Here is a 25,712-nt window from a genome sequence, read left to right as displayed (position 1 = left end):
TGCTGCTGCTGCTGCTCAGAGGACCAAATAATAAAGTTATAATGTTTGAACTTTCATGAATAAAGTCACTTTAATACAAAACTAAACTCTGGTTTCATCTGTGACACAGTACTAAGTACTACTGAGTGTGTACTCTGAGTATTATATGTTTATTCAGACCCCCCCCCTCATGTGCCGATGAGTTGAAGTGTGAATCTTTATTGTCCACCTCAGTGAAAACACAAAAACATAGAAATCTTTTACAAAAAAGCAACAAGACGAGTGACTCTGAAATAAAAGAGACGATGATTCTCTACAATATTTTACATTAAAACGTTCTGTTTCCTGCTCCGTCAGTACGGACCAATCAGGAGCCAGCGTCCCTCACAGCAGCAGAGCTCTGAATGTGTCACATGACCAAAAGTTTGTCTGAAGGTTCCTCAGGATCTGGACTCAGGTCTGTGGGGGGGGTGGGTCATGGGAGTTTGTTTCTTTCCTCCAGGACTACCGGCCCCGGCTGCCCCCCCTCGGTGGTCCTCTGGGTGCTGGTCCTCCCCTCCTGGGGACCGGTCCAGGTCCTCCGGGACCCCAGCCTCCTCGTCCACCTCGACCAGTCGGGCCGTAGCCCCCGTCCTCCCTCTGGGGGGGGCGGCCTGCAGGTGAAACCGGACCACAAGGCTTCAGGTGAAGTTTGTTAAAGCGACGACGGTACGATTGTGATATTTGTGCTGCTGACTCACCTCCGTCGGCTCCCGGGGACTCTCGCTCTCGGGGGTCTCCGGTTCCCGGGCCGTCCTGCCACGGACGCTTCCGGGGTGGCAGAGACGCCATGTCCATCCCCTGAAGGGAGGCGGAGCGCTCGCGACCCGTCGGAGACGACCCATCATGCATCTGCTGCTGACCGTCCCGATAGCTATCGTGACCTATAGGACAGGAAGGCAAGGAGACCCCCGCCACAATAAGAGTCTGCATAGAAATTATATTCTGTAAGATCGAGACAAAGAAATGTTGGTTCACAAAACCATCACATTGTTGTTTTTGTTAATCAATCGTGAGATTTCATTTTTAATACGTTTTTTTAAAAAGCAGAGGGCTGATGGGAATTGTAGTCCATCCTTTGAACCTTCTTCGTAAACGTCACATGGAACCAGAAGCGCTCACCTCCTCTGGGTGGACCTCCTCCTCGAGGCGGCCTCCCTCGGCCCCCGTTGTCCCAGCCTCTGCCCATCTCCTCGGGACCATCGAAGCCCTCCTCCTGGCTGCCGTACTCGTCGGAGTAACCTCGAGCTCCGGGCCGGCCGGGGCCTCCTCCTCTGAACCTGAAACAACCAGTGAGTCCAGTTCATGTCTAGTCCAGACCTCTGAGGGTCTGCAGGTTTTCAGTACATCAGGCTGCTCACCTCTCGTCTCTCCGTCCTCTGAACTCTCCTCCGGTGAACCTCTCCTCAGGGCCCCAGTTCCCTACGTTCCCTCCTCCTCCTCCCCCTCCTCCTCCTCGGTTCCCCCCCCCCCGGTGTCCTCCCCCTCCTCCACCCTGGTATCCTGGTCCAGGTCTCCAGCCCTCCTCTGCTCTGCCATGGAAGTCCTGGCCTCCATCAAAGTCCTGCGTTCCACGTCGACCCTGCTGGTTGTCTCCCCAGTAAGTACTGGAGCCCTGGTCCGGTCCCCCTGGTCCCTGCCGGTCTGAAGGGCCCATGTGGTGGTTGGGCGGCGGTCCCCGAGGGTCTGAGAAGAGTCAACAGTGGTCATGGACAAGGGACAACGAAAAACAGATCAAATAGCTCAGGACCTACAGTGGAACTGAACCGGATGAGTGACCTTTAGTCTCTGTGTGGTCTTACCTTTGTTATTGGGCCCCTGCTGCCCCATCCCATGCATCATAGGCCCCGAGCTCTGAAAGACCAGATCACATTTACACAATGCTCTTTGATGCGGGCCCTTTAAAAACCAGTCAGATGTCAACTCACCTGGTGCTGCATGTATGGGGGTCCCTGCATGTTTCCATGGGGCCCCTGCATGTTACCTTGGGGCCCCTGCATGTTACCTTGGGGCCCTTGCATGTTACCTGGGGGCCCCTGCATATTTCCTGGAGGCCCATGCAACCCTCCCGGGGGTCCCTGCATGTTGCCCATCCCATAGTTGTTTGGCGCATTGCCGTGTGTCCTGGGTGGGGGCCCCATCATCCCACCCTGTGGACCCATCATGTTCCCCTGAGGTGGAGGACCCTGAGGATCCCTTGGACCCATTCCTCGAGGAGGGGGGCCCATCATCCCACCATGGGGCCCCTGCATCCCTCTGGGTCCCATACCATGAGGCCCTTGGGGGCCCATGTTTCTGGGCGGGCCTGGGTGTCTCTGCATGTCTGGTGGTCCCATAATGCCCTGAGGGGGCCCCTGGTGAGACTGGGGTCCAGAAGGTGGTCCCATCTGTCCAGGGGACATGAAAGGAGGCTGCATGCCTCCGGGGCCCATTGGAGGCCCCATGTTGTTGGGCATCTGCTGAGGAGGCATGTTTGGGGGAAAGCCCTGCTGGCCAGGAGGCATCGGGCCCCCAGGACCTCCGGGGCCCCCAGGGAAGGGGGGCATAGGGCCCTGTCCCTGCGGGGGCCCCATGTTCCCGTCTGTGTTCATCTGGTTCATCCGGTCCATCTTCATTTGCTGCAGCGAGAAGCAAAGAGTTTAAAATGAGCCTCTGAGGAGCACGTAGAACATCTACCGGATGGAGAGCTGCTCACCTCCAGCAGCATCGGGTTGCTGTACGCCATCTCCTGCTCCATCTCGGACTGGGTTTTCTTTTTGCCGTCCACTTTCTGCTCCACCTTCCGGTCTTTGGACATCTCTCCGCCGGGCGGCATCATGGGCACTTTGTTCTCTGCCCAGGCCTGAAGACACGAGGCGAAGGAGTCCACAGTCAACACCAACATGGTTTCTACCGTTTCTACAGACACCTTCTAACCAACAGCTTCATGATGAACTCAGCAGAAGGCGTTTACCTGTTGGAACTGTGCCGGGATCGGTTTGGCGTACGGTACTTTCTTCTGCGGGACCTTCTTGGAGTCTTTACCCATGACCTCGTCCATGCCCCAGTCAAGACCGGGGATGGACATCTCCACCTCAGGAGCCGCCTCTTTACCTGGAGACGACAGGAGACAACAGTTGCATCTCAGTCACACCCGAGACACGGCCGATAACTGAGGAGAATCCTTTGAAGACTTAAACATGAAGATATTTGCAGCTACGTTTGAACAAATCACGCAGAGAGGTTTTAGCCCAGGGCTACGAGTCGGTAAACTTCATGGGACCCAACATGGACCCCTGTGGGACACCTTCAAACTAAGAGGACGTGGAACCTACTGCTCTGCTCCAGCTCCATGGCGGCCTTGAGCTGCTCGGGGATCCCCATACCAGGGATGGAGGCCACGCTGTTCAGGTCCACGTCGTCTGAAACAAACACAGAACCCGTCAGCAGCTGTGATTAAAATAATCACATCTCAGACCCTTCAGAGTGCGTCTAGTCCTCCTGCTCAGGACTCACCGTACTCCATGCCGTCCTCTGACATCCCCGGCAGCAGGTTCAGGTTGTACCGGTCTCTCATCTTATCCCCCGGTCGGTTCCTCGTCCAGAACTTACTGAAACATAAAGAGAACAAAACATGAAGATTAAGACACAAAGAAGTCTACTCCATCGACATCCGATCAGGGACTAATGAGCTTCTCTCAGTAGTATAAATACTATCTATATATAGATATATATAGATAGTATTTATATAGTGTATACAGTGTGTACCTGGTGTGGTCGTTGGAGCCGGAGCACAGGATGTGACCCAGCGGGTGCCAGGCCAGACTCCAGATCATCCCCTCATGAGCCATCTCCATCCCTCCGACCTCCTTCTCCACCCTGACAACAGACAACCAGTCAAACCGGTCAGAACCGGTCCGAACCACGACAGAGGTGATTAAACCTCGTTAGTAGTGCTGGGCAAGTTAACGCGTTATTATCACGTTAACGCATTAATTCATTAACGCCGACAATTATTTTTTGGGGTGGGCGCGATAGCCTATCAGCGCTGAGATGCTCCTCCTGTCATCACCGACGTCCTGACGTTGAATCGGCGTTCACAGAGCTCTACGATCCCTCACATTACGCCTGTGTGACGTTATGTTGAGTGTTGATGGAGCTGCTACAATGTTAGCTTAGCATAGCACCGAATGATCCAGACTCCGTTCAGAAAACAAGTATTTTAAAAGTTATTTGCTCGTCTTGTGGAGAGAACTAACAAAACATGAATTCAGACCTTTTAATCAGCATCATTACGTAGTTATTTCGGAGTCCTTTTTTGTCGGTTTATTGCAGTTAAATCCGTTTATTTCGTGTTCACACAGCTGGATGAGTCCACGGAGCTGCTCCGGATGTTATGAACCAGACGAGACGCGTTTAGTTTCCTGATATCTGAGACTTCACAACACGTACTAAACAGTCCAATCGGGAAGATTTATAGCGGCATATATTTTTTGTTGTGTTGATTTCATAAAATATATATAATATACAAGAAATAACTGCTGCTGTGTGAAGAGAATCCTGCTGTTAACAAGAACCTGATGAGTTTAACGTGTTTACACCACATGTTGTTGACCTTTAGTTCATAGAGCAGCACTTTAACACACAAGAGACCAACACACTACTTTAGATTCATTATTGAACTTTAACATAACAATGAGATTAATGGAGATTTAACATGTTAATGGTTGCCCAGCGCTGCTCGTTAGTGAACCTCATGTCTGATCAGGTGCGTCGTCGTTACCCAGTGTGCCAGAAGAGCAGAGAGCCGTCAGAACCTCCGCTGGCAAACAGACCTTCATGGACGGGATGCCAGGCCACAGCTGGAGACACACGGAGGACACACACTCAGTTCAACCACCATCATCTTCATCTTCTTCATGGTGGCTTCTGCTCAGACTCACCTGTCGCCTCCTTCTTGTGTCCTCTGAACACCTGCAGCTCCTCCTTCAGGTTCCTGATGTCAAACAGTTTACACAGGTGGTCCCGTGAGGCCGTCAGCAGCCAGTTACCGTTGAGGTTCCACTTCACCTCCATCACCGTGTTCTTGTGGGCGTGGCTGAGGAGAGAGAACGTAGAACGATGTGGGAGGAGCTACAGACACTGTGTTCAATAGTGGGAGGAGCCACATACACTGTGTTCAATAGTGGGAGGAGCTACATACACTGTGTTCAATAGTGGGAGGAGCTACATACACCATGTTCAATAGTGGGAGGAGCTACAGGCACCACGTTCAATAGTGGGAGGAGCCACATACACGGTGTTCAATAGTGGGAGGAGCTAAATACATGGTGTCCAATAGTGGGAGGAGCTAAAGACATTGTGTCCAATAGTGGGAGGAGCTACGGACACGCTGCATTCGATAGTGGGAGGAGCTACAGACATGGTGTTCAATAGTGGGAGGAGCTACATACATGGTGTTCAATAGTGGGAGGAGCTACATACACCACGTTCAATGGTGGGAGGAGCTACATACACCACGTTCAATAGTGGGAGGAGCCACATACACTGTTCAATAGTGGGAGGAGCTAAAGACATTGTGTCCGATAGTGGGAGGAGCTACATACACCGTGTTCAATAGTGGGAGGAGCCACATACACCGTGTTCAATAGTGGGAGGAGCCACATACACTGTTCAATAGTGGGAGGAGCTACAGACACCGTGTTCAATAGTGGGAGGAGCTACGGACACCGTGTTCAATAGTGGGAGGAGCTACGGACACGCTGCGTTCAATAGTGGGAGGAGCTACAGACACGCTGTGTTCAATCGTCAGTTGTAGTCTCCTGAGGGACTCACAGTGTTGCCAGACTTTGTCCCGTCTTCGGGTCCCAGAACTTGATCGGCTGTTGACTGTCTTTACTACCAGAGACCACCAGACCTTTAGTGGGATGCCAGTCCACACACTTCACATCAGCACCGTGACCTACGCAGAGACAGACAGAGACAGAGAGAGAGAATCAGGGGGCGTGTAACAGAAACATCAACATTTCTATTGAAACAGATTATTTTCTACAAATTAAACTTCAGGTTTGTGTTTCTCCAACAGATTGATTGTGATTTTAAAACAGAACAATACTTGTATAAAGTTAATATGAGTTGTTTTGTCAGTAAACAACAAAGATGTAAATGTTGTAGTTTTAAAGAGAGTAAATGTATAAATGCACAACATAATAAATGTCACTTCAAAAGTAATAAACTTATTATTTATGTATCTGAGCTAACATATTCATTATTAAGACACTTAAATATGCAAATTATAATGTTAGAAACATTATTAGTGTCTCAATATATTCAGTCATTATTCTTTACTTTATAAAACTCTATTTCATTTTTTAAAGATAAAGTTTTATGTTTATGAACGTAAACGACTTCACTGTTATTAGTTTATTATTCTTTGACTTTTGTCCTTTCTGAGGTTCCGTAGAAACTATTTATTTATATTGAATAAGTTTAATCATTAGAAACATGCTTTATGGAGTTGTATACTTTTAACTATATATATATATATATATATTTATATATTTTAGTGCTGGGCAAGTTAACGTGTTAACCCCCCCGTTACAGGATCAAACGTGACAATATTAAAATGCATATTGTCGTGTTTTTAAATGAACATATCAGCACGATATGCTCTTAACTCTTTATTAGCTTAGCTTCCTCGTGCTACACGTTGCTGCCACGGTACAGATTACAGGTTCCATGCTTCCCCTACAGTCCCCTGGGTCCTAAGTCCCTCCATGTACAGCTTCTCATCACCTCTATGTACCAACGTACATTTATAACAAACACCACATGTTACGCTAATCAGCGTAGCATAGCGTCTGACCAACATACCAACAAATAAATGATTCATTTGAATGATTGTTTTAGAGTTTTTAAAGTGTTTAGTTTGTAATATGTATAATAATCATATCATTTAGTTACTACTGAGAATTTAACAAACATTAAAACATGACGTAGATAGGTTTCAGGTTTCAAGATGTTTATTTAAATTCATCTCTGACACACATGAAGATAAAGTTGTGAACACGCTGAATATCTATGATCAGAATCATTATAACTGTGTTATAACTGCTGCTGTGTGAAGAGAATCCTGCTGTTAACAAGAACCTGATGAGTTTAACGTGTTTAAACCAAATGTTGTTGACCTTTAGTTCATAGAGCAGCACTTTAACATAGAAGAGCTCAACACACTACTTTAGATTCATTATGAACTTTAACATAACAATGAGATTAATCGTATCACATATGCTACGCTGATTAGCATAATATGTGTGGTGTTTGTTATAAATGTACGTTGGTACATAGAGGGCGATAAGAAGCTGTACATGGAGGGACTTAGGACCCAGGGGAATGTAGGTGAAGCATGGAACCTGTAGTCTGTACCTCAACAGTAACAGCTGTTCACCGCTCGCTGTGTTAAAAATGTCCGTTTAATAACGTTAACTTGCCCAGAACTAAAAAATACACACACACACACACACACACACACACACACACACACACACACACACACACACACACACACACACACACACACACACACACACACACACACACACACACACACACACATATATATATATGTGTGTATATTTATATATAAAAACACATTTTTAACTCTTTTATTTCTATATTTCATCAGATTTTATATTGATTATTTTCTTCATCATTTCAGTTTTCATACACTGAGGTCTAGGTGGGCTCAGGTGAGTCTAGGTGGGCTCAGGTGGGTCTAGGTGGACTCAGGTGGGTCTAGGTGGACTCAGGTGAGTCTAGGTGACCTCAGGTGGGTCTAGGTGAACTCAGGTGAGTCTAGGTGGGCTCAGGTGAGTCTAGGTGACCTCAGGTGAGTCTAGGTGAACTCAGGTAGGTCTAGGTGGGCTCAGGTGGGTCTAGGTGACCTCAGGTGGGTCTAGGTGAACTCAGGTGAGTCTAGGTGGGCTCAGGTGAGTCTAGGTGACCTCAGGTGAGTCTAGGTGAACTCAGGTAGGTCTAGGTGAACTCAGGTGAGTCTAGGTGAACTCAGGTGAGTCTAGGTGGGCTCAGGTGAGTCTAGGTGACCTCAGGTGAGTCTAGGTGAACTCAGGTAGGTCTAGGTGGGCTCAGGTGGGTCTAGGTGACCTCAGGTGGGTCTAGGTGAACTCAGGTGAGTCTAGGTGGGCTCAGGTGAGTCTAGGTGACCTCAGGTGAGTCTAGGTGAACTCAGGTAGGTCTAGGTGAACTCAGGTGAGTCTAGGTGAACTCAGGTGAGTCTAGGTGGGCTCAGGCGAGTCTAGGTGACCTCAGGTAGGTCTAGGTGAACTCAGGTGGGTCTAGGTGGGCTCAGGTGGGTCTAGGTGGGCTCAGGTGGGTCTAGGTAAACTCAGGTAGGTCTAGGTGAACTCAGGTGGGTCTAGGTGACCTCAGGTGGGTCTAGGTGACCTCAGGTGGGTCTAGGTGACCTCAGGTAGGTCTAGGTGGGCTCAGGTGGGTCTAGGTGGGCTCAGGTAGGTCTCGGTGAACTCAGGTGAGTCTAGGTGGGCTCAGGTGAGTCTATGTGACCTCAGGTAGGTCTAGGTGAACTCAGGTGGGTCTAGGTGAACTCAGGTGGGTCTAGGTGGGCTCAGGTGGGTCTAGGTAAACTCAGGTAGGTCTAGGTGAACTCAGGTGGGTCTCGGTGAACTCAGGTGAGTCTAGGTGGGCTCAGGTGAGTCTATGTGACCTCAGGTAGGTCTAGGTGAACTCAGGTGGGTCTAGGTGAACTCAGGTGGGTCTAGGTGGGCTCAGGTGGGTCTAGGTAAACTCAGGTAGGTCTAGGTGAACTCAGGTGGGTCTAGTTGACCTCAAGTGGGTCTAGGTGACCTCAGGTGAGTCTAGGTGGGCTCAGGTGGGTCTAGGTGAACTCAGGTAGGTCTAGGTGAACTCAGGTGGGTCTAGGTAAACTCAGGTAGGTCTAGGTAAACTCAGGTAGGTCTAGGTGAACTCAGGTGGGTCTAGGTGACCTCAAGTGGGTCTAGGTGACCTCAGGTGAGTCTAGGTGGGCTCAGGTGGGTCTAGGTGAACTCAGGTAGGTCTAGGTGACCTCAAGTAGGTCTAGGTGAACTCAGGTGGGTCTAGGTGAGTCTAGGTGAGTCTAGGTGAGCTCAGGTGGGTCTAGGTGACCTCAAGTAGGTCTAGGTGAACTCAGGTGAGTCTAGGTGAGTCTAGGTGACCTCAGGTGGGTCTAGGTGAGCTCAGGTGGGTCTAGGTGAACTCAGGCTAACGTATCGTGGCAGTAACAGGTGCTGGTGTACCTCTGAGGATCCTCTCCTCGTGGCAGCGCATGAAGTCCCAGATCCGAACCGTCCCGTCGTCGGAGCAGGTGGCAAATTTATTATCTGTTGGAGAAAAACTGGAGAATACAAGCAGAGCGTCACCACGGTGACTAGAGAGGAAGACCATGTAACTTGATCGAGAGCTCCGGAACGGACACGTCCACACTGGATCCCAACAACAACAACAGGTAACGGTTCCATATTCATACCACTCGTTTATAATCAATTACCACAATATCTTAAAGCGATGTCATATTTACGAATCCTGCTGTCTGATGTTCCTCATGATCGATTTATTGATCTCATCAAAGATGAAGGCGTTCCTCAAGGTTCTACTTTGGGAACACTTGTTTTTCTATTATGGATCACTAATGTTTTCTGAATGTTTAATTATAATGTAATCAGACGTGTCTGACAGGTTTAAATCACAAGTCTCTCAGTAGCTCCGTCAGTCCGGCAACACGCTACATAAACACTGAAGAAAGAGCACGAGAACGCTCAGGAAGAAGAGATTAAATCAACCAGGAAGTGAATGTTTATCCGGAATACAAAACCAGCCGTCAACACGTTCCTCTACAAAAACTAAGAGTCAGCGTCGTCCAAAACTACTATTGTGAGAACGGATTTTCTACTTTTGTTTCAACAAAACATTTGAACTGTCAAAGAAAACCAGTTTCCATGTGAAACGAGCTGAAGACAGAATGATGAAGTCACTTCAGATACTTTGTGCTAAGCTAGCAGTTTCCCCCTGCTCCGTCTTTGAGCTAAGCTAGCAGTTTGTCCCTACTCCCAGTCTTTGAGATAAGCTAGGCTAGCAGTTTGTCCCTACTCCCAGTCTTTGAGATAAGCTAGGCTAGCAGTTTGTCCCTACTCCGTCTTTGAGCTAAGCTAGGCTAGCAGTTTGTCCCTACACCTAGTCTTTGAGCTAAGCTAGGCTAGCAGTTTGACCCTGTTGCCACTCTTTGTGCTAAGCTAGCAGTTTCCCCCTGCTCCAAGTCTTTGTGCTAAGCAAGCTAGCAATTTCACCCTGCTCCCAATGTTTGTGCTAAGATACTTACAGAACTCCCTTCTTCCAGTCTTTGTGCTAAGCTAGGCTAACAGTCCTGGATCTCTCTCTGATATGAAACAAGAAACTCCGGATAAAATGAAGTAAATTATTTAAACAGAATTTGTATTTCCTATTTACGTTCACATGACGTTTAACACAGATTCTAAACCCGCTCAACGTCCTGATGTCTGTAAAGTTAAGAGTTTGTTGTGAAGTCTGGTTCTCCAGTAGAAACCTTTCGTAACTGAAGCAGTGAGAGGTTTTATTTGTTGTGTGTATTAAACGATTCAGATATTTGTTCGTTAGGTTCGGTTTGAAATGTTGGTATTTTTGTATATTTGTTGTTTCCCTGGCAACCGCACACATGAATAAAACACACCAAAGCCTTTGTTTGTGATTCAAAAACAAACAACTAGAGGCCGACTGTAGAGTAACAGGAAGGCCGTTAATTAAACCTAAAGACACGAAATACGACCCACGAGTGACTTGGGGGGAGACGGCAGCGTCACAACGTAGACGGAGTGACGTGTTTTGAAGCCTTGAGTTCTGCAGTTAGGATGTCGCCATCTTGTTTTTTTATGCAACCAGTGAACAGGAAGTGACGTAGAGACGCCGTATACGTCTCTGGTAGAGACCTGTCAATCACGGTGTAGCCCCGCCCCTAAAGCATCCCCTGCTTTATGGTCTGTGTGACTCTAAATGGACCATCATTAACTAAATGAACATCATGCTGTATTGAAGAAGACTTGAAACTAGAGATTGAGACCATAAACTCATGTTTACAATGTTTACTGAGGTAATAAATCAAGAGAGAAGTAGAGTCATTACGACTGAAGCAGACTTTTAGAAACAGAACTTCTCTCTAACGTGACCTCAGCAGCTGTGAGGGCCGACTCTACTGGTGTTGCTAAGGCTTATGGGTAGTGTAGTGTTCGGCCAGCAACAGTTTGTGATCTAACTTCCGTCCACGGACAAAATAACAAGAAAGCCTAACGTGTCTGTAGAAACAGAAGAAGAGATATTCCCACTCAAATCAACATTCAGAGCGGCAGCCATTTATATGTGAGCACTGTTAGCTGACGAGCTAACTTCTCCATGAACTAAAGCGACTCACTGAGGCTTCACAGTAATGACTCAAACCATCAGAGTAAAGGAGTCAACTCTAACAACGCAACGTTTCCTCCACTCACGCTCGTCACACAAGCTCACTAGCAGACAGCTGGCTAGTTAGCTTGCTAGCTAATTCCACCGTCAACGGTTCCTCTGCTCTGGAGGACAAGCTAACTAGCTACCTAGCCGTCCGTCCGCTCTCTTCCTCACGTTTCTACGTTACATCGCCACAAACAAGAGGACTCAGGTGTGCTGTTCACGATGACATCACACTGTACAGGTGTTCCCGGGACCTGTCATGTGATGTCATCTGTGGCCCGATGAGGTCACAGTGAGGTCATCAGGCTTGGTCGCTACAAACGTCTAACGTACAGTCTGTGTCACACACTATCCAGGTGCATCATGGGAGATGTAGGATCCAGTGTTTGTGGATTAAGAGTCGGGGTCTGTGTCTTGCGTGTCCCACTGTACCAGTTAACAGCAGAAGAAGAAGAAGATGGGGGGGGGGGGGGGGCTGTGTTCAAGGTGTTGAACTGAAACCTTTATTTAAACATCTACAGCTGCCTGTTTGATGAGGTTCAGACCAGCAGTGTGTGCAGGAGCTTCTCTTTATTCACTTTATTGGTCCCTGCTAAGACTTTATTATGGATTTATTCTGACCATCCTCCTCTCCACCAGAACCACCGGGCCTACCAGAACCAGATGTTAATAAATGATTGATGACTTTATTCAGCAGAACAGAGATAAACAGCTCATCAGCCACATCAGGAAGAACATCAACAACAGATCACTGCAGTGTTGCAACAGCACACACTTACATCTGTCATGAATCAACAACATGTAACAAGAGGCGAGGCGGCGCCCCCGTGTGGCTGCAGCGTGGTACTGCAGCGCTGACAGTAAGAGACCGGAGGTAACTACAGAAAATGGTAGATTGGGTATAAACCTGGCTTCTCTAATGGCCTCCTTGTGAGCCTGGAACATCTTTACGTTGTTCATGTTGGACTGCCAGTACTTCACGTAGCCGCCGTGGTCCGCCGTCAGCATCCACATGTCGTTATGAGACCAGGTCATGGCCCGGACCGGACTGTCGTGGGCCTGTCGGGGACAGAGAGGACGTCAGGACGACTCATGTGGACACAAACAGGGAGACACCATGAGAACTACTGGAACTGAGGGAGGTTTCCTATTTCAGGTGTGTGGAGGTACGGGTAGATGTTTACCTGGAGAATGGTCTCAAAGTTGAAGGTGAGTCCGTTCCACAGAGTGAACTCTCCACTGGAGGCTCCAGTGACCAGACGACGGCCTTCAGGAGTCCACTGGAGACAAACAGGAAACACAGAAACCAGTGAAGCAACGTTCTCTCCTCAACACAATAAAACAAATCACTCTGCTGCCTTTTAGCTTCAAATGTATCTCTAATAAAATATCATCCTCAAACAAAGGGTTATTCCTAAAGAAACTGTTTCACAATAAAAGCTCAAACAGTTTCAAAAACAAGAGCTCAAACAGTTTCTAAACAAGAGCTCAAACTGTTTCTAAACAAGAGCTCAAACTGTTTCAAAACAAGAGCTCAAACTGTTTCTAAACAAGAGCTCAAACTGTTTCAAAACAAGAGCTCAAACTGTTTCTAAACAAGAGCTCAAACTGTTTCTAAACAAGAGCTCAAACTGTTTCTAAACAAGAGCTCAAACTGTTTCTAAACAAGAGCTCAAACTGTTTCAAAACAAGAGCTCAAACTGTTTCTAAACAAGAGCTCAAACTGTTTCTAAACAAGAGCTCAAACTGTTTCTAAACAAGAGCTCAAACTGTTTCTAAACAAGAGCTCAAACTGTTTCTAAACAAGAGCTCAAACTGTTTCAAAACAAGAGCTCAAACTGTTTCAAAACAAGAGCTCAAACTGTTTCAAAACAAGAGTTTCAAACTGTTTCAAAACAAGAGCTCAAACTGTTTCAAAACAAGAGCTCAAGCTGTTTTAAAACAAGAGTTTCAAACTGTTTCAAAACAAGAGCTCAAACTGTTTCAAAACAAGAGTTTCAAAATGTTTCAAAACAAGAGCTCAAACTGTTTCTAAACAAGAGCTCAAACAGTTTCTAAACAAGAGCTCAAACAGTTTCAAAACAAGAGCTCAAACTGTTTCAAAACAAGAGCTCAAACTGTTTCAAAACAAGAGCTCAAACTGTTTCTAAACCAAAGCTCAAACTGTTTCAAAACAAGAGTTTCAAAATGTTTCAAAACAAGAGCTCAAACTGTTTCTAAACAAGAGCTCAAACAGTTTCTAAACAAGAGCTCAAACAGTTTCAAAACAAGAGCTCAAACTGTTTCTAAACAAGAGCTCAAACAGTTTCTAAACAAGAGTTTCAAACTGTTTCAAAACAAGAGCTCAAACGGTTTCAAAACAAGAGCTCAAACTGTTTCAAAACAAGAGCTCAAACTGTTTCAAAACAAGAGTTTCAAAATGTTTCAAAACAAAAGCTCAAACTGTTTCTAAACCAAAGCTTAAACTGTTTCAAAACAAAAGCTCAAACTGTTTCAAAACAAGAGCTCAAACTGTTTCACAATAAAAGCTCAAACTGTTTCACAATAAAAGCTCAAAATGTTTCAAAACAAGAGCTCAAAATGTTTCAAAACAAAAGCTCAAACTGTTTCACAATAAAAGCTCAAACTGTTTCAAAACAAGAGCTCAAACTGTTTCACAATAAAAGCTCAAACTGTTTCTAAACAAGAGCTTAAAATGTTTCAAAACAAAAGCTTAAAATGTTTCAAAAACAGAAGCTCAAAATGTTCCACAATAAAAACTCAAAATGTTTCACGATAAAAGCTCAAAATGTTTCACAATAAAAGCCTTCTCCTCAGTCAGCTTACCCTGATCACAAACACGGGACACTTGACTTTGTTGGTGGAGGTTCGAACAAACTTTGTGGTGACGGCGTTCATTGGGTTGGTGCACATTCCCACAGGAGGAACCAGCTGAGGAAACAAACATCTGGTTCAGTCCTTCACATCTGGTGCTAAACACACAAGCGGTCATGAATATTAAGTGATGAGCAGAACCGGTCCGGACTCACCTCGTTGTAACATCCTGCGTCCGGCTGCAGGGCTCTGAAGTCTCGATGGTCTCGCTGCCACAAACGATTCTAAAACAAGTCAAGTTTTAAATGAATTATAAGGAAACAAGGTTTAATATCCCGTAAACTATTTGTTGATTTGGCTGAAAAAGATTTACTCTAAAGTAGATTTTTAAACCGGTGTATAGCAGCGTCTGGTCCATGTGCTAACGGCTAATCGTTAGCAACCGTAAAACATGACAATGGTCCATGTGCTAACGGCTAATCGTTAGCAACCATAAAACAGACAATATGAGCAGATCTCAAAGGACTTCTTCAGTACATTTGATTCTTCATTACTGAGCCTTTTTAAAGCCCTGTTAGCGTCACACAGGTGTGTTTACCTCCAGGTGTCTGATGACAGACGGGTTGTAGTCGATGGTCTTGCGGTTCACGGCCTTCCTCATGCGTTTCCCGTCGAAGGTGAGCTGCTGCATGGCCTGCTGCTGGGCGAAGTCGGGCCTCTTGTAGAACACCTGTCGTGGCGCTTGGTGCTGGAAGCGCGGCATGTGGAAGAACCGCTGCGGTGATCCGATGTCCGTCGCCATGGTGACCCGCTAAACCTGCCGGGACGGGACACCAGGTGGTTAGTTTACCTTTGGGACGGGTCCTGAAGGGGACGGGTCCTGAAGGGGACGGGTCCTAAAGGGGGCACGTAAGCTTTACAACCACGGCACGAACCAGACAGGAGAAAACACATCCGAGACGAAAAACAAGTCTGTCCAGACTGACCCTGATACCCATAAAGAGTCCTGATCCACGTCAACTAGTCCACGTCAGCAAGTCCACATGAACTAGTCCACGTGAATCCTTGTCAGCTAGTCCACGTCAACCACATGAACTAGTCCAAACAGCAGGAGAACCCTGAGCCTTCCTCTCAGCACTGGTTGTGTTCATGCTAGTGTTTCTGTGCGTCTGCTCTGGTTTATGCTCTTAGATGTTTAAAGGAGATGCACTCATGACTTCTGGTGACGAGTAGTTCTCTTGAACACGATGTTGAACACACTGACTGTAAGTCTCTTTGGATGGAAGCGTCTGCTGAATGACTGTGATGAACAGGTACTGATCAGTCATCATGTAAAGGGTTAAAGGACAATGTAAATATGAAAGAATGTTTCTTTATAATAAAGGAATTCCATCTGAACATTAAAGTCAAGGCTGATCAGAGTCCTCGTGTAGTGATTGTGTTCGTATCAATGTCACAACTGATGCTAGTCTGCTGAACACACACATGACGCTGAACACACTTCAACTACCTTCACTGGAAACTAATGAAACAACACAACGGAGTTAAAAAGCTGCTTTGACTCTTTATACAACACTTCATCCTTCAGTTTATCACAAACATTAAAGTACAATGTTTACCTCTGAGATATAGTGAAGTAGAAAGTACCCCATTCTAGTTCCTTAAACACAGTACTTGTCTAAATGTACTTCGTTACTGATATTCTATAAATCAATCATCTCTAAAACAACACGAGGTCTCTCATTGGTTAGCTAACCATGTGGCTAACACAGAGCTAACATTGCTACAGATGGTGTGACTTTTAATAATACAATATTATGAAAATGAAGATAATATGATGATGATAATGTTAAACAGACAGTTTGTGGGCGTGTTTCTCTGGTACTCAGAACGTTACTTTTTTAAACCATAACGTGTTTCTACCCGTTGATGCTAACGCCGTTAGCTCGTTGATGCTAAGACCGTTGGCTTGTACTCCTAGTATGGTAACAGACAGACTGTTAGCACATGTAGCTTACACTACACTATGTTAGCACACTGCTGACATATTGTGACTACAAGTGTAGTTAAACGTGCTGCTTCAGATGAACTGAACACTTCTCTGTGGAGCTTTATGTGGTTTATTAAGGGGTGTTTCACTGTGTATGGTAGCCGGATTAAATGGAGGCCCAGTGCTACAACAACAACGCTACTTATAGCTACTTAGCTAGCTACTGCTAATAAGAAAACTCACCCGACAATCTCCGCTGTAGAGTTCGCTCTCTAGCTATTACTAGCGGGCTCGGATCGTAAAGAAGCTCCGGTGAAGAAACATGGACGTCTCAGACTTTATTACTCTGGACTGACGAAGGTTTTGTCACGTTAGACTCCATTATGACGCCTCTTCTTCTTCTCCTTGGCCTACAGGAGAGCATGCCGGGAGATTTTGTTTAACAACGGGCGGGATAGCCAAGCGTCATCCTGCTAAGGATTCTGGGAAATTAGTTTTATCAGTTGCTTCATTTTAGAAAAAAAGTTAAAAATCGAATAGTTAAAAAATACAGTTTAGAGGACTTTACATTTGAATGTCACGCTCACATTTAGCTTCTTTATTAGCAAAGTACAACAGTATAATAACGTCTCTTTATTAAACACCACGGCACCTCGCTGTTCTCCGGCTGCAGTTCCTCGCTCTGCCTGTAGATAGAGGTGTTTCCACTAAAGGCGCCAGAGAGCATGAAGAGAGGAAGAACCTCACCAGTTATTGCAGTTCATCCTCTGGCATGTGCTGAATATATAACTATAATATATAATTATAATAATAATAATTATCATTATTATTATTATAATTATATTAATAATAATAATGATAATAATGATAATAATAACAATGACAATAATAATTATTCATGATTATCATTATTATTATTATTATTATTATTATTATATATTTAAGGTGTAAAATAAATATAACATATCTATAATCACACATTTTACAGTTTTACATGGACGGAAATAGAAAATATGAATGAAAGTACTTTAATTAGTTTTATTTCAACAGTTTTACATTTCATTAAAACTTTAGCAGCATTACAAGCTTCTTTTTTATTCTTTATTTCTTTTATTTAACATAAAAAATAAATCAAAATAAGCAACTTCTTTTATTTAATAAAGAAATAAATAAATCAAAATAAGCAACTTCTTTTCTTAAAAAAGTAAATGAATGAGTTACTTCTTTTATTTAATAGAGTGAGTGAATAAAGAAGCGACTTCTTTAATTAAATAAATAAATGAGTTACTTTTGCAGCACGTCTAACGGACATCATAGCTATAGTGACGTCACGACTGGGTCTGTCCAATCAGAGGAGTCCCTTTGGTCCGTGACCCCAGAGCACGAGCTCGTCTCTTAACGTTTCTCCTCCGCCAACCGTCGCCGGTAAGTTCTCTGATCTCATTATATTCAGATATTATAGATATTATAGACATTCAGCCGGTAATCTACCGGCACACGTTAAACAGACTCACACCGGGATAAAGCGCCGGTTAGATCTTTTTATTCTCCCACTTTAAACGTCATGAACCGTCTTTACGTCACCAGCTGGCGGCTAGCTAACGCTAATGCTAACGCTAGCCGCTAGCTCAACCGTCACTCTGAACCACAGACTTGTTTGATCGTTTTGCTCGGTTTTAATTTGATAAAAGTAGAATGTTGTTCCTTCTCTTAATGCTGCTCACCTGTTGGATGATGAAGAAGTGACTTCACCTGTTTCTGAATTAAGATCAGATGTTTATGAAGTGATGATTGGAGTCAAACAGCTAACTGATACAGAGGAAACATATTGAATGATGTTCACACACTGCAGAAGGTTAGGGTAGTCATTGTACAAATGTTCAATGAATTGATTATTTAGTTATAAACACTGATCACGTGACACAGAGGTGATGAACTCTGTTTCTTCCAGAAGTTCAGAGTGTCAGCGTTCATATGAGAAGCAGAGATGAGCAGCAGAAGCCGCAGGTCCTGGTGAGAGCTTCTCACACACCTGTCCTACCACACACACTTGTCCTATCACACACACACCTGTCCTATCACACACACACCTGTCCTACCACACACACACCTGTCCTATCACACACACACCTGTCCTACCACACACACACCTGTCCTATCACACACACCTGTCCTATCACACACACACCTGTCCTATCACACACACCTGTCCTATCACACACACACCTGTCCTATCACACACACACCTGTCCTACCACACACACACCTGTCCTATCACACACACACCTGTCCTACCACACACACACCTGTCCTATCACACACACCTGTCCTATCACACACACACCTGTCCTATCACACACACACCTGTCCTACCACACACACACCTGTCCTATCACACACACACCTGTCCTACCACACACACCTGTCCTACCACACACACACCTGTCCTATCACACACACCTGTCCTACCACACACACCTGTCCTATCACACACACACCTGTCCTATCACACACACACCTGTCCTATCACACACACCTGTCCTATCACACACACACCTGTCCTACCACACACACCTGTCCTACCACACACACACCTGTCCTACCACACACACACCTGTCCTATCACACACACACCTGTCCTATCACACACACACCTGTCCTACCACACACACACCTGTCCTATCACACACACCTGTCCTATCACACACACCTGTCCTACCACACACACACCTGTCCTACCACACACACACTTGTCCTATCACACACACACCTGTCCTATCACACACACCTGTCCTATCACACACACCTGTCCTATCACACACACACTTGTCCTATCACACACACACCTGTCCTACCACACACACACCTGTCCTATCACACACACACCTGTCCTATCACACACACACCTGTCCTATCACACACACACCTGTCCTATCACACACACACTTGTCCTATCACACACACACCTGTCCTACCACACACACACCTGTCCTACCACACACACACCTGTCCTATCACACACACACCTGTCCTATCACACACACACCTGTCCTATCACACACACACCTGTCCTATCACACACACACCTGTCCTATCACACACACCTGTCCTACCACACACACACCTGTCCTACCACACACACACCTGTCCTACCACACACACACCTGTCCTACCACACACACACCTGTCCTACCACACACACACCTGTCCTATCACACACACACCTGTCCTATCACACACACACCTGTCCTATCACACACACCTGTCCGATCACACACACACTTGTCCTATCACACACACCTGTCCTACCACACACACCTGTCCTATCACACACACACTTGTCCTATCACACACACCTGTCCGATCACACACACACTTGTCCTACCACACACACCTGTCCTATCACACACACACTTGTCCTATCACACACACCTGTCCTACCACACACACCTGTCCTATCACACACACACCTGTCCTATCACACACACCCTTGTCCTATCACACACACCTGTCCTATCACACACACACTTGTCCTATCACACACACCTGTCCTATCACACACACACTTGTCCTACCACACACACCTGTCCTATCACACACACACTTGTCCTATCACACACACCTGTCCTATCACACACACACTTGTCCTATCACACACACCTGTCCTATCACACACACACTTGTCCTATCACACACACCTGTCCGATCACACACACACTTGTCCTATCACACACACCTGTCCTATCACACACACACCTGTCCTATCACACACACACTTGTCCTATCACACACACCTGTCCTATCACACACACACTTGTCCTATCACACACACCTGTCCTATCACACACACACTTGTCCTATCACACACACCTGTCCTACCACACACACCTGTCCTTCCTGCTACACATGTGTCGTACAGTTGTTGCTGTAACTCTGTGTGTTGTGTCAGTACAAAGAGTCGCTCCAGATGTTTGGGACGTAAAGGACGATCCTCCACGCTGAATCTACAGACACCTGGATGGACAAAAGACGAGGTGATGTCATCATGTTAGCATTCAGGGCTAAATCAGGCTAACTCTGTGGAGAGTGGTTCTAATGTTTTAGAATATATATTATATAGATATATTAGAGCTGTGAAATGATTACAAATTGTAATCAAATTAATCACAGGTTTCTGTGGATTAATCATGATTAATCACATATTACCGATTTTTCTCATTATTGTGCGTCTTTGTGGTGCTTTGATGCTCGAGTCCCCCGTTGCCACTCGTAAAACTTCCCCTCGTCCTCAACAATATTAATCGGTCTACAGCTTTTTGTAATCCATTTGTTAACTGTGCTCGTCAACTTGTCCCAGGCAGACTTAGTGAGGGAACTACGTAGTTCAGTGAGGGTGGTTTGGTGCATTCCACTTAAACTCCCCTCACCGACCAACGCATGCGTCGCGGTGAGATGGTACTTTAGGCTGGTAGTGCTGCGGTGAAACGATGACGTCTTCCCGTTTACGTTTACGCCCCTTTTCCTAGAGGCGGGAATCGCCCCCTCTCTACGGCAACACTGATGGGACATATCTTCAACACCAGAAAGGACAAACATGAGACAGTCTGTTACATGTGTTTGTTTGGATAGCAGCTAACGTCTGACTGCATTAGACATGTTTGGATTGAGACCTGTATGCTTTTGCTTCCATTATTGTTGTGTCACCTTCGTCATCTTAATGTTTAGGATATATCCTTCCACTGCATATTGCAGTCCCTTTAGCCTTGATCCGGAGAATATCGCGGAGATATTACTCCAAACAGTCTCACTGACACTGACAGATATAGGCTGGTCCCGTCCTCACCGTGCTTTAGGGTCGACGTAGCAACAGTAACTAAGGGGGCGAACGGTCAACTGTGGGATATTAGCTCATTCTGCGCATACGTTAAATACGTTAAAAACAAATAACGAATTAATCCTGTAATTTAATCATAACGCGTTATTTTTCACAGCTCTAATATATATATATATATATGTTATATATAATGTATATATTTAATATATATTTACCCTCACCGGAAAGAAAAAATGAGTCTTATGGTGATGGTGATGATGATGATCTTCCTCCTCAGGATGAGAAGTTGCACAAACTGATGAAGGAGTTTGGGTCAAACAAGTGGTCCTCAGTTTCTCTGCATTTTAAAGTGAGTAGTTGTATTTTACCTCCGTAACTCTGGTCACAGGACAAGACAATGCTCGGTGTTCAGAAGGCGTCCTGACTGTCTCTGTTGTGTCTCAGGGTCAGAGGACAGAGCTGCAGTGTCAGCGGAGGTGGCAGCACATTAAAAATCCAGAGCTGGTTAAAGGTCCCTGGACTAAGGAGGAGGATGAGAGGGTGAACACTCACTCTCTAACCGGTCCACAGTACTATACTACTAGACTATAGTACTACTATACTTTACCTACTGTATCAAATTGCATCTTACGTAGTAGTCAGCAAGTCAAACTTTTTGACTCAGGATGTGTGAACATGACTCTGGACTTGTTTGACATGATTTGAGACTTGTTTGGCGCTACTCGGAGCTCATTTGACGTGACCCGTGACCCGGGACTCCTTTGAAATGATTCTGGACTTGTTGGATGTGATTTACCAGAACTCCTCTATAAACTAATAATCCTTGTGATGTCACTTCCTGTCCAGGTCCTCAAGCTGGTTCAGACGTTCGGCGTGAAGCGCTGGTCGCTCATCGCCAAACAGCTGCTGACTCGTAACGGGAAGCAATGCCGCGAGCGCTGGCACAACCACCTGAACCCGACGGTGAAGAAGAGCGGCTGGACTCTGGAGGAAGACCTCACCATCTGTCAGGTGCACCAGCTGCTGGGGAACCGCTGGGCCGACATCTCCAAGATGCTGCCGGGCAGGTTAGTAGATGTTTAACATCATTATTATCTTTAATATGATGATCCAGACCAAATCAGACCAGAACCAGAGATGTACCCGACATCTCAGATGGAATATTGAGATTTAAAGTGGAACTAAAAGTAACATTAATCTTCACAGGACAGACAACTCCATCAAAAACCACTGGAACTCCACCCTGAAGAGGAAGGTGGAGAAGGAGGGATACCTGCAGGTCCTGCACATCCACAACTCCCCCACACCAGCACCCAGGACCGCAGACCCCCCTAGCACAGCCAACATCCCCCCCAAGGTCAATGTCCACACATGATGATGGTGATGATGATGATGATGATGATGATCATGATCATGATCATGATGAGAATGATGATGATGATCATGACGGTGATGGTGATGATGTTCATGATGATGATCATGATGATGATGGTGATCATGATGGTGATGATGATGATGGTGGTGTTGGTGATGATGGTGATGATGATCATGATGGTGATGATGATGATGGTGGTGTTGGTGATGATGGTGATGATGTTCATGACGGTGGTGATGATGGTGATGATGATGGTGATGATGGTGATGATGATGATGATGATGATGAGAATGATGAGAATGATGATGTTCATGATGGTGGTGATGATGGTGATGATGATGATGATGATGATGATGGTGGTGTTGGTGATGATGGTGATGATGTTCATGACGGTGGTGATGATGGTGATGATGATGGTGATGATGGTGATGATGATGATGATGATGATGAGAATGATGAGAATGATGATGTTCATGATGGTGGTGATGATGGTGGTGTTGGTGGTGATGATGATGATGTTCATGATGATGATGATGATGTTCATGATGATGATGATGTTCATGATGGTGGTGATGATGGTGATGATGATGATGATGATGATGAGAATGATGAGAATGATGATGTTCATGATGGTGGTGATGATGGTGGTGTTGGTGGTGATGATGATGATGTTCATGATGATGATGATGATGTTCATGATGGTGGTGATGTTCATGATGGTGTTGGTGGTGATGGTGATGATGGTGATGATGGTGATGGTGGTGTTGGTGGTCTCTCCTCCAGCAGGGGGACAGTCTGTCCAGTGTGAAGGACGAGTCCAGCTGCTCCTCCAGCGATCAGACCAACCCTGCTCACCTGTGCTACGTCTGCGTCCCCGCCTCCTCCTCAGGTTACGGCTCCTCACTGAGCATGTGCGAGCTGACGGCGTCTGTGGAGCTGATGGAGGCGGTACGTCTCAGCTGAGGCTCTAGTTCACCTCAGATATGTTTGTGACTGGAGAGAAGCTGTGTGTGTTGACTCTACATGTACATACTCCTGATCTCACCTCACAGAACACCTGGAGCTGTGGCCCAAAGGAAGTGACCTCGTCTGTCTCCACCTGTCTGGACAGAGAGGAGGCCGACCCGTCGGTCATGGACCTGAGCAGGAGTTATGTAAGACAGCGTTTCAAAGTCTTCAGTTAGCTAACACCATAGATTCACTTCCTCATTCATCACATGTTCATAGCTTCACTGTCTTCAATGAGCTGGAAACAGTGACGGTGTTGTTGTCTGCAGGTTGCAGGCCTGAAGGAGCAGCTGGTGACCCGTGAGGACGGAGCCTCCTTCATCAGCAGCACCTTCTCCCCCTCTGAGGTGAGGACAGCTGGAGACGCTGCTGCCGTTAGTCCTGCTGAAATGTCCGTCTGAAGTCTGTCTGTGTTCAGCTCCTCAGCCTGTGTGGTGTGGAGGATCTGAAGTTACAGAGCCCGGCTCTCAGCTCCACCCCCGTCTGCTCCCTGAAGCACTCCACCCAGAGGGACCACTGCTGTCTGCACTGCAGCCGGTACGTCAGGCTGCTCATGTTTATTCATCATGTTACACTGTACTCAGTGAGCTCATCTATCTTTACTGTGTTCAGGACTTCCTCAGAGACCAGGGACAGCGTGAGAGCGCTGTGGACGCCGGCCCCTCAAACACCGACCCCGCTGAAGATCAGCAACAAGAGCCGGGCCGAGGTGAGAGGAGCCGGGTGGTAAAACAAGCTCGCCTCCTTTAGAGCTGTGGGTTGAGTCTCCTTTGTGGTTCAGGGGTCAGTTTGTTGGAGCGGCAGGATGAATGTGACGTGGGAGGAGCCAAGTGTGAATCCTGAGAGTCCTCAGTCCAGCAGCAGCTCTGAGGTCTGACACACACACACACACACACATCTACAACCTACACACCATGTGTGTGTGTGTGTTGGGATCCAACAGTGTTTGGTTATCAGCAAATATGAAAACATCAATTCAATTGACATCAATAGAATCATTAATGTCAGTAAGATTATGAACATGGACCAATAACCAACCATAATAAAGTCTCATAATTAACATTCACTCACAACGTCAGCAGTCTGAGACACTGAAGGTTTGATATCAGCTGTTATAACAGAGCTTATTACCTTCTAATACTAATGATCTAGTCAAGTAATATCTAAACTAACAACAACTACAACTCTGAGCCGCTGTCTGAAGTCCTCACACAGGAACCTGAGCTCCTGCCACCTGATTGGCTGATTGGATATTTGAGTAAACGAGTTGAACAGGTGTTCCTGATCAAAGACCTGATCTCACCTGTTCAACGTGGTCTACCTTCTACCTTCAAACACACAGTGAACACCTGAGTCAGGGATCTGTGAGGGGTCCGGACTCATCCACACATGTTGGACTTCTGTCCTCCAGGTCCAGGGAGAGAGTCTGCTGAGCTCCATCCTGCAGGTCCAGGGAGAGTCCAGATCTGTTTTACAGGACCAGGAGGAGTCCAGCTCTGGTCTACAGGTCCAGGGAGAGTCCAGCTCTGGTCTACAGGTCCAGGGAGAGTCCAGCTCTGGTCTACAGGTCCAGAGGGAGTCCAGCTCTGTCCCGGGCTGTGAGGACTTTGGCTGCTTCCCGTTGGATGGGCAGAAGGAGGTGTTGTGGTGTCAGCGGCCGGTTGGTTACCTGCACTCACCAGAATGTCCCGCATACAGAATGAACCCCTTTGAGGTGAGGACTGACCCTCTAACACCCTGAGACCTGAACCACAAGGATTCTGGTGCTTTGAGTCATTAATAACATTTTATTTAAATTAAAATACGACCTCTCACTGTCTCTATTGTGACTCCCACATGTAAATACTCACTAAAGTAGATTCATCCGCCTCTGAAAATAGTCCCCGACAGAGTCTCTCTACAGCAGGAACCAATGAGACGCAGACAGGAAGTGAGACGGTGTTAAGAGACGCACCGACGTGTTGAACGGATGACGTGAACCTGATTGTTGTTGTTGTTGTTGTTGACAGCTGAACGGTGAGTTACAGCTGCTGATGTTTGGGAAGACAGACGATCAGCTGAGCCTGACGGAGCAGGCCCGCCTCTACGTGGAGCCATGACATCATCACCTTCACCTTCATCTTCATCAGCTGAGACTCTTTTTACGATGGTCTCATGATGAA

The 25,712-nt window shown here is 46.2% G+C and overlaps 2 protein-coding genes across 3 annotated transcripts; one reads left to right on the top strand and one right to left on the bottom strand.

Moving 5' to 3' along the window:
• Window positions 1-65: 65 nt before the first annotated feature.
• Window positions 66-16,751, bottom strand: wdr33 (WD repeat domain 33). Of its 2 annotated transcripts, XM_079172865.1 has the most exons (22): window positions 16,577-16,751; window positions 14,942-15,160; window positions 14,559-14,627; window positions 14,356-14,460; window positions 12,714-12,809; window positions 12,437-12,588; window positions 9,312-9,409; window positions 5,833-5,959; window positions 4,941-5,095; window positions 4,781-4,859; window positions 3,766-3,876; window positions 3,514-3,608; window positions 3,333-3,419; window positions 2,972-3,111; window positions 2,714-2,860; window positions 2,045-2,636; window positions 1,947-2,002; window positions 1,821-1,872; window positions 1,380-1,704; window positions 1,141-1,298; window positions 720-902; window positions 66-632 (listed from the first exon to the last, which is right to left on the bottom strand). In XM_079172865.1, exons 2-22 carry the CDS (start codon window positions 15,143-15,145, stop codon window positions 484-486), a joined length of 3,180 nt encoding a protein of 1,059 aa, XP_079028991.1. In that variant the 5' UTR covers window positions 15,146-15,160; window positions 16,577-16,751; the 3' UTR covers window positions 66-483. The 2 variants fall into 2 exon arrangements, with proteins under 2 accessions (XP_079028991.1, XP_079028990.1); XM_079172864.1 differs by having other exon boundaries at window positions 1,947-2,636.
• Window positions 16,752-18,307: 1,556 nt separating this feature from the next.
• LOC306705986 (uncharacterized protein) lies at window positions 18,308-25,649 on the top strand (the record flags this gene model as incomplete). The annotated part of the gene is made up of 12 exons (XM_079172899.1): window positions 18,308-18,346; window positions 21,445-21,516; window positions 21,612-21,707; window positions 22,014-22,234; window positions 22,374-22,524; window positions 23,326-23,490; window positions 23,595-23,696; window positions 23,820-23,897; window positions 23,969-24,087; window positions 24,163-24,259; window positions 24,962-25,264; window positions 25,560-25,649. 12 exons carry the CDS (start codon window positions 18,308-18,310, stop codon window positions 25,647-25,649), a joined length of 1,533 nt encoding a protein of 510 aa, XP_079029025.1.
• Between the last annotated feature and the right edge of the window lie 63 nt (window positions 25,650-25,712).

Source organism: Pholis gunnellus (assembly GCF_910591455.1).
Source record: "Pholis gunnellus genome assembly, chromosome: 14".
Classification (NCBI taxonomy): domain Eukaryota; kingdom Metazoa; phylum Chordata; class Actinopteri; order Perciformes; family Pholidae; genus Pholis; species Pholis gunnellus.
This window is presented reverse-complemented; position numbering and strand designations above follow the sequence as displayed.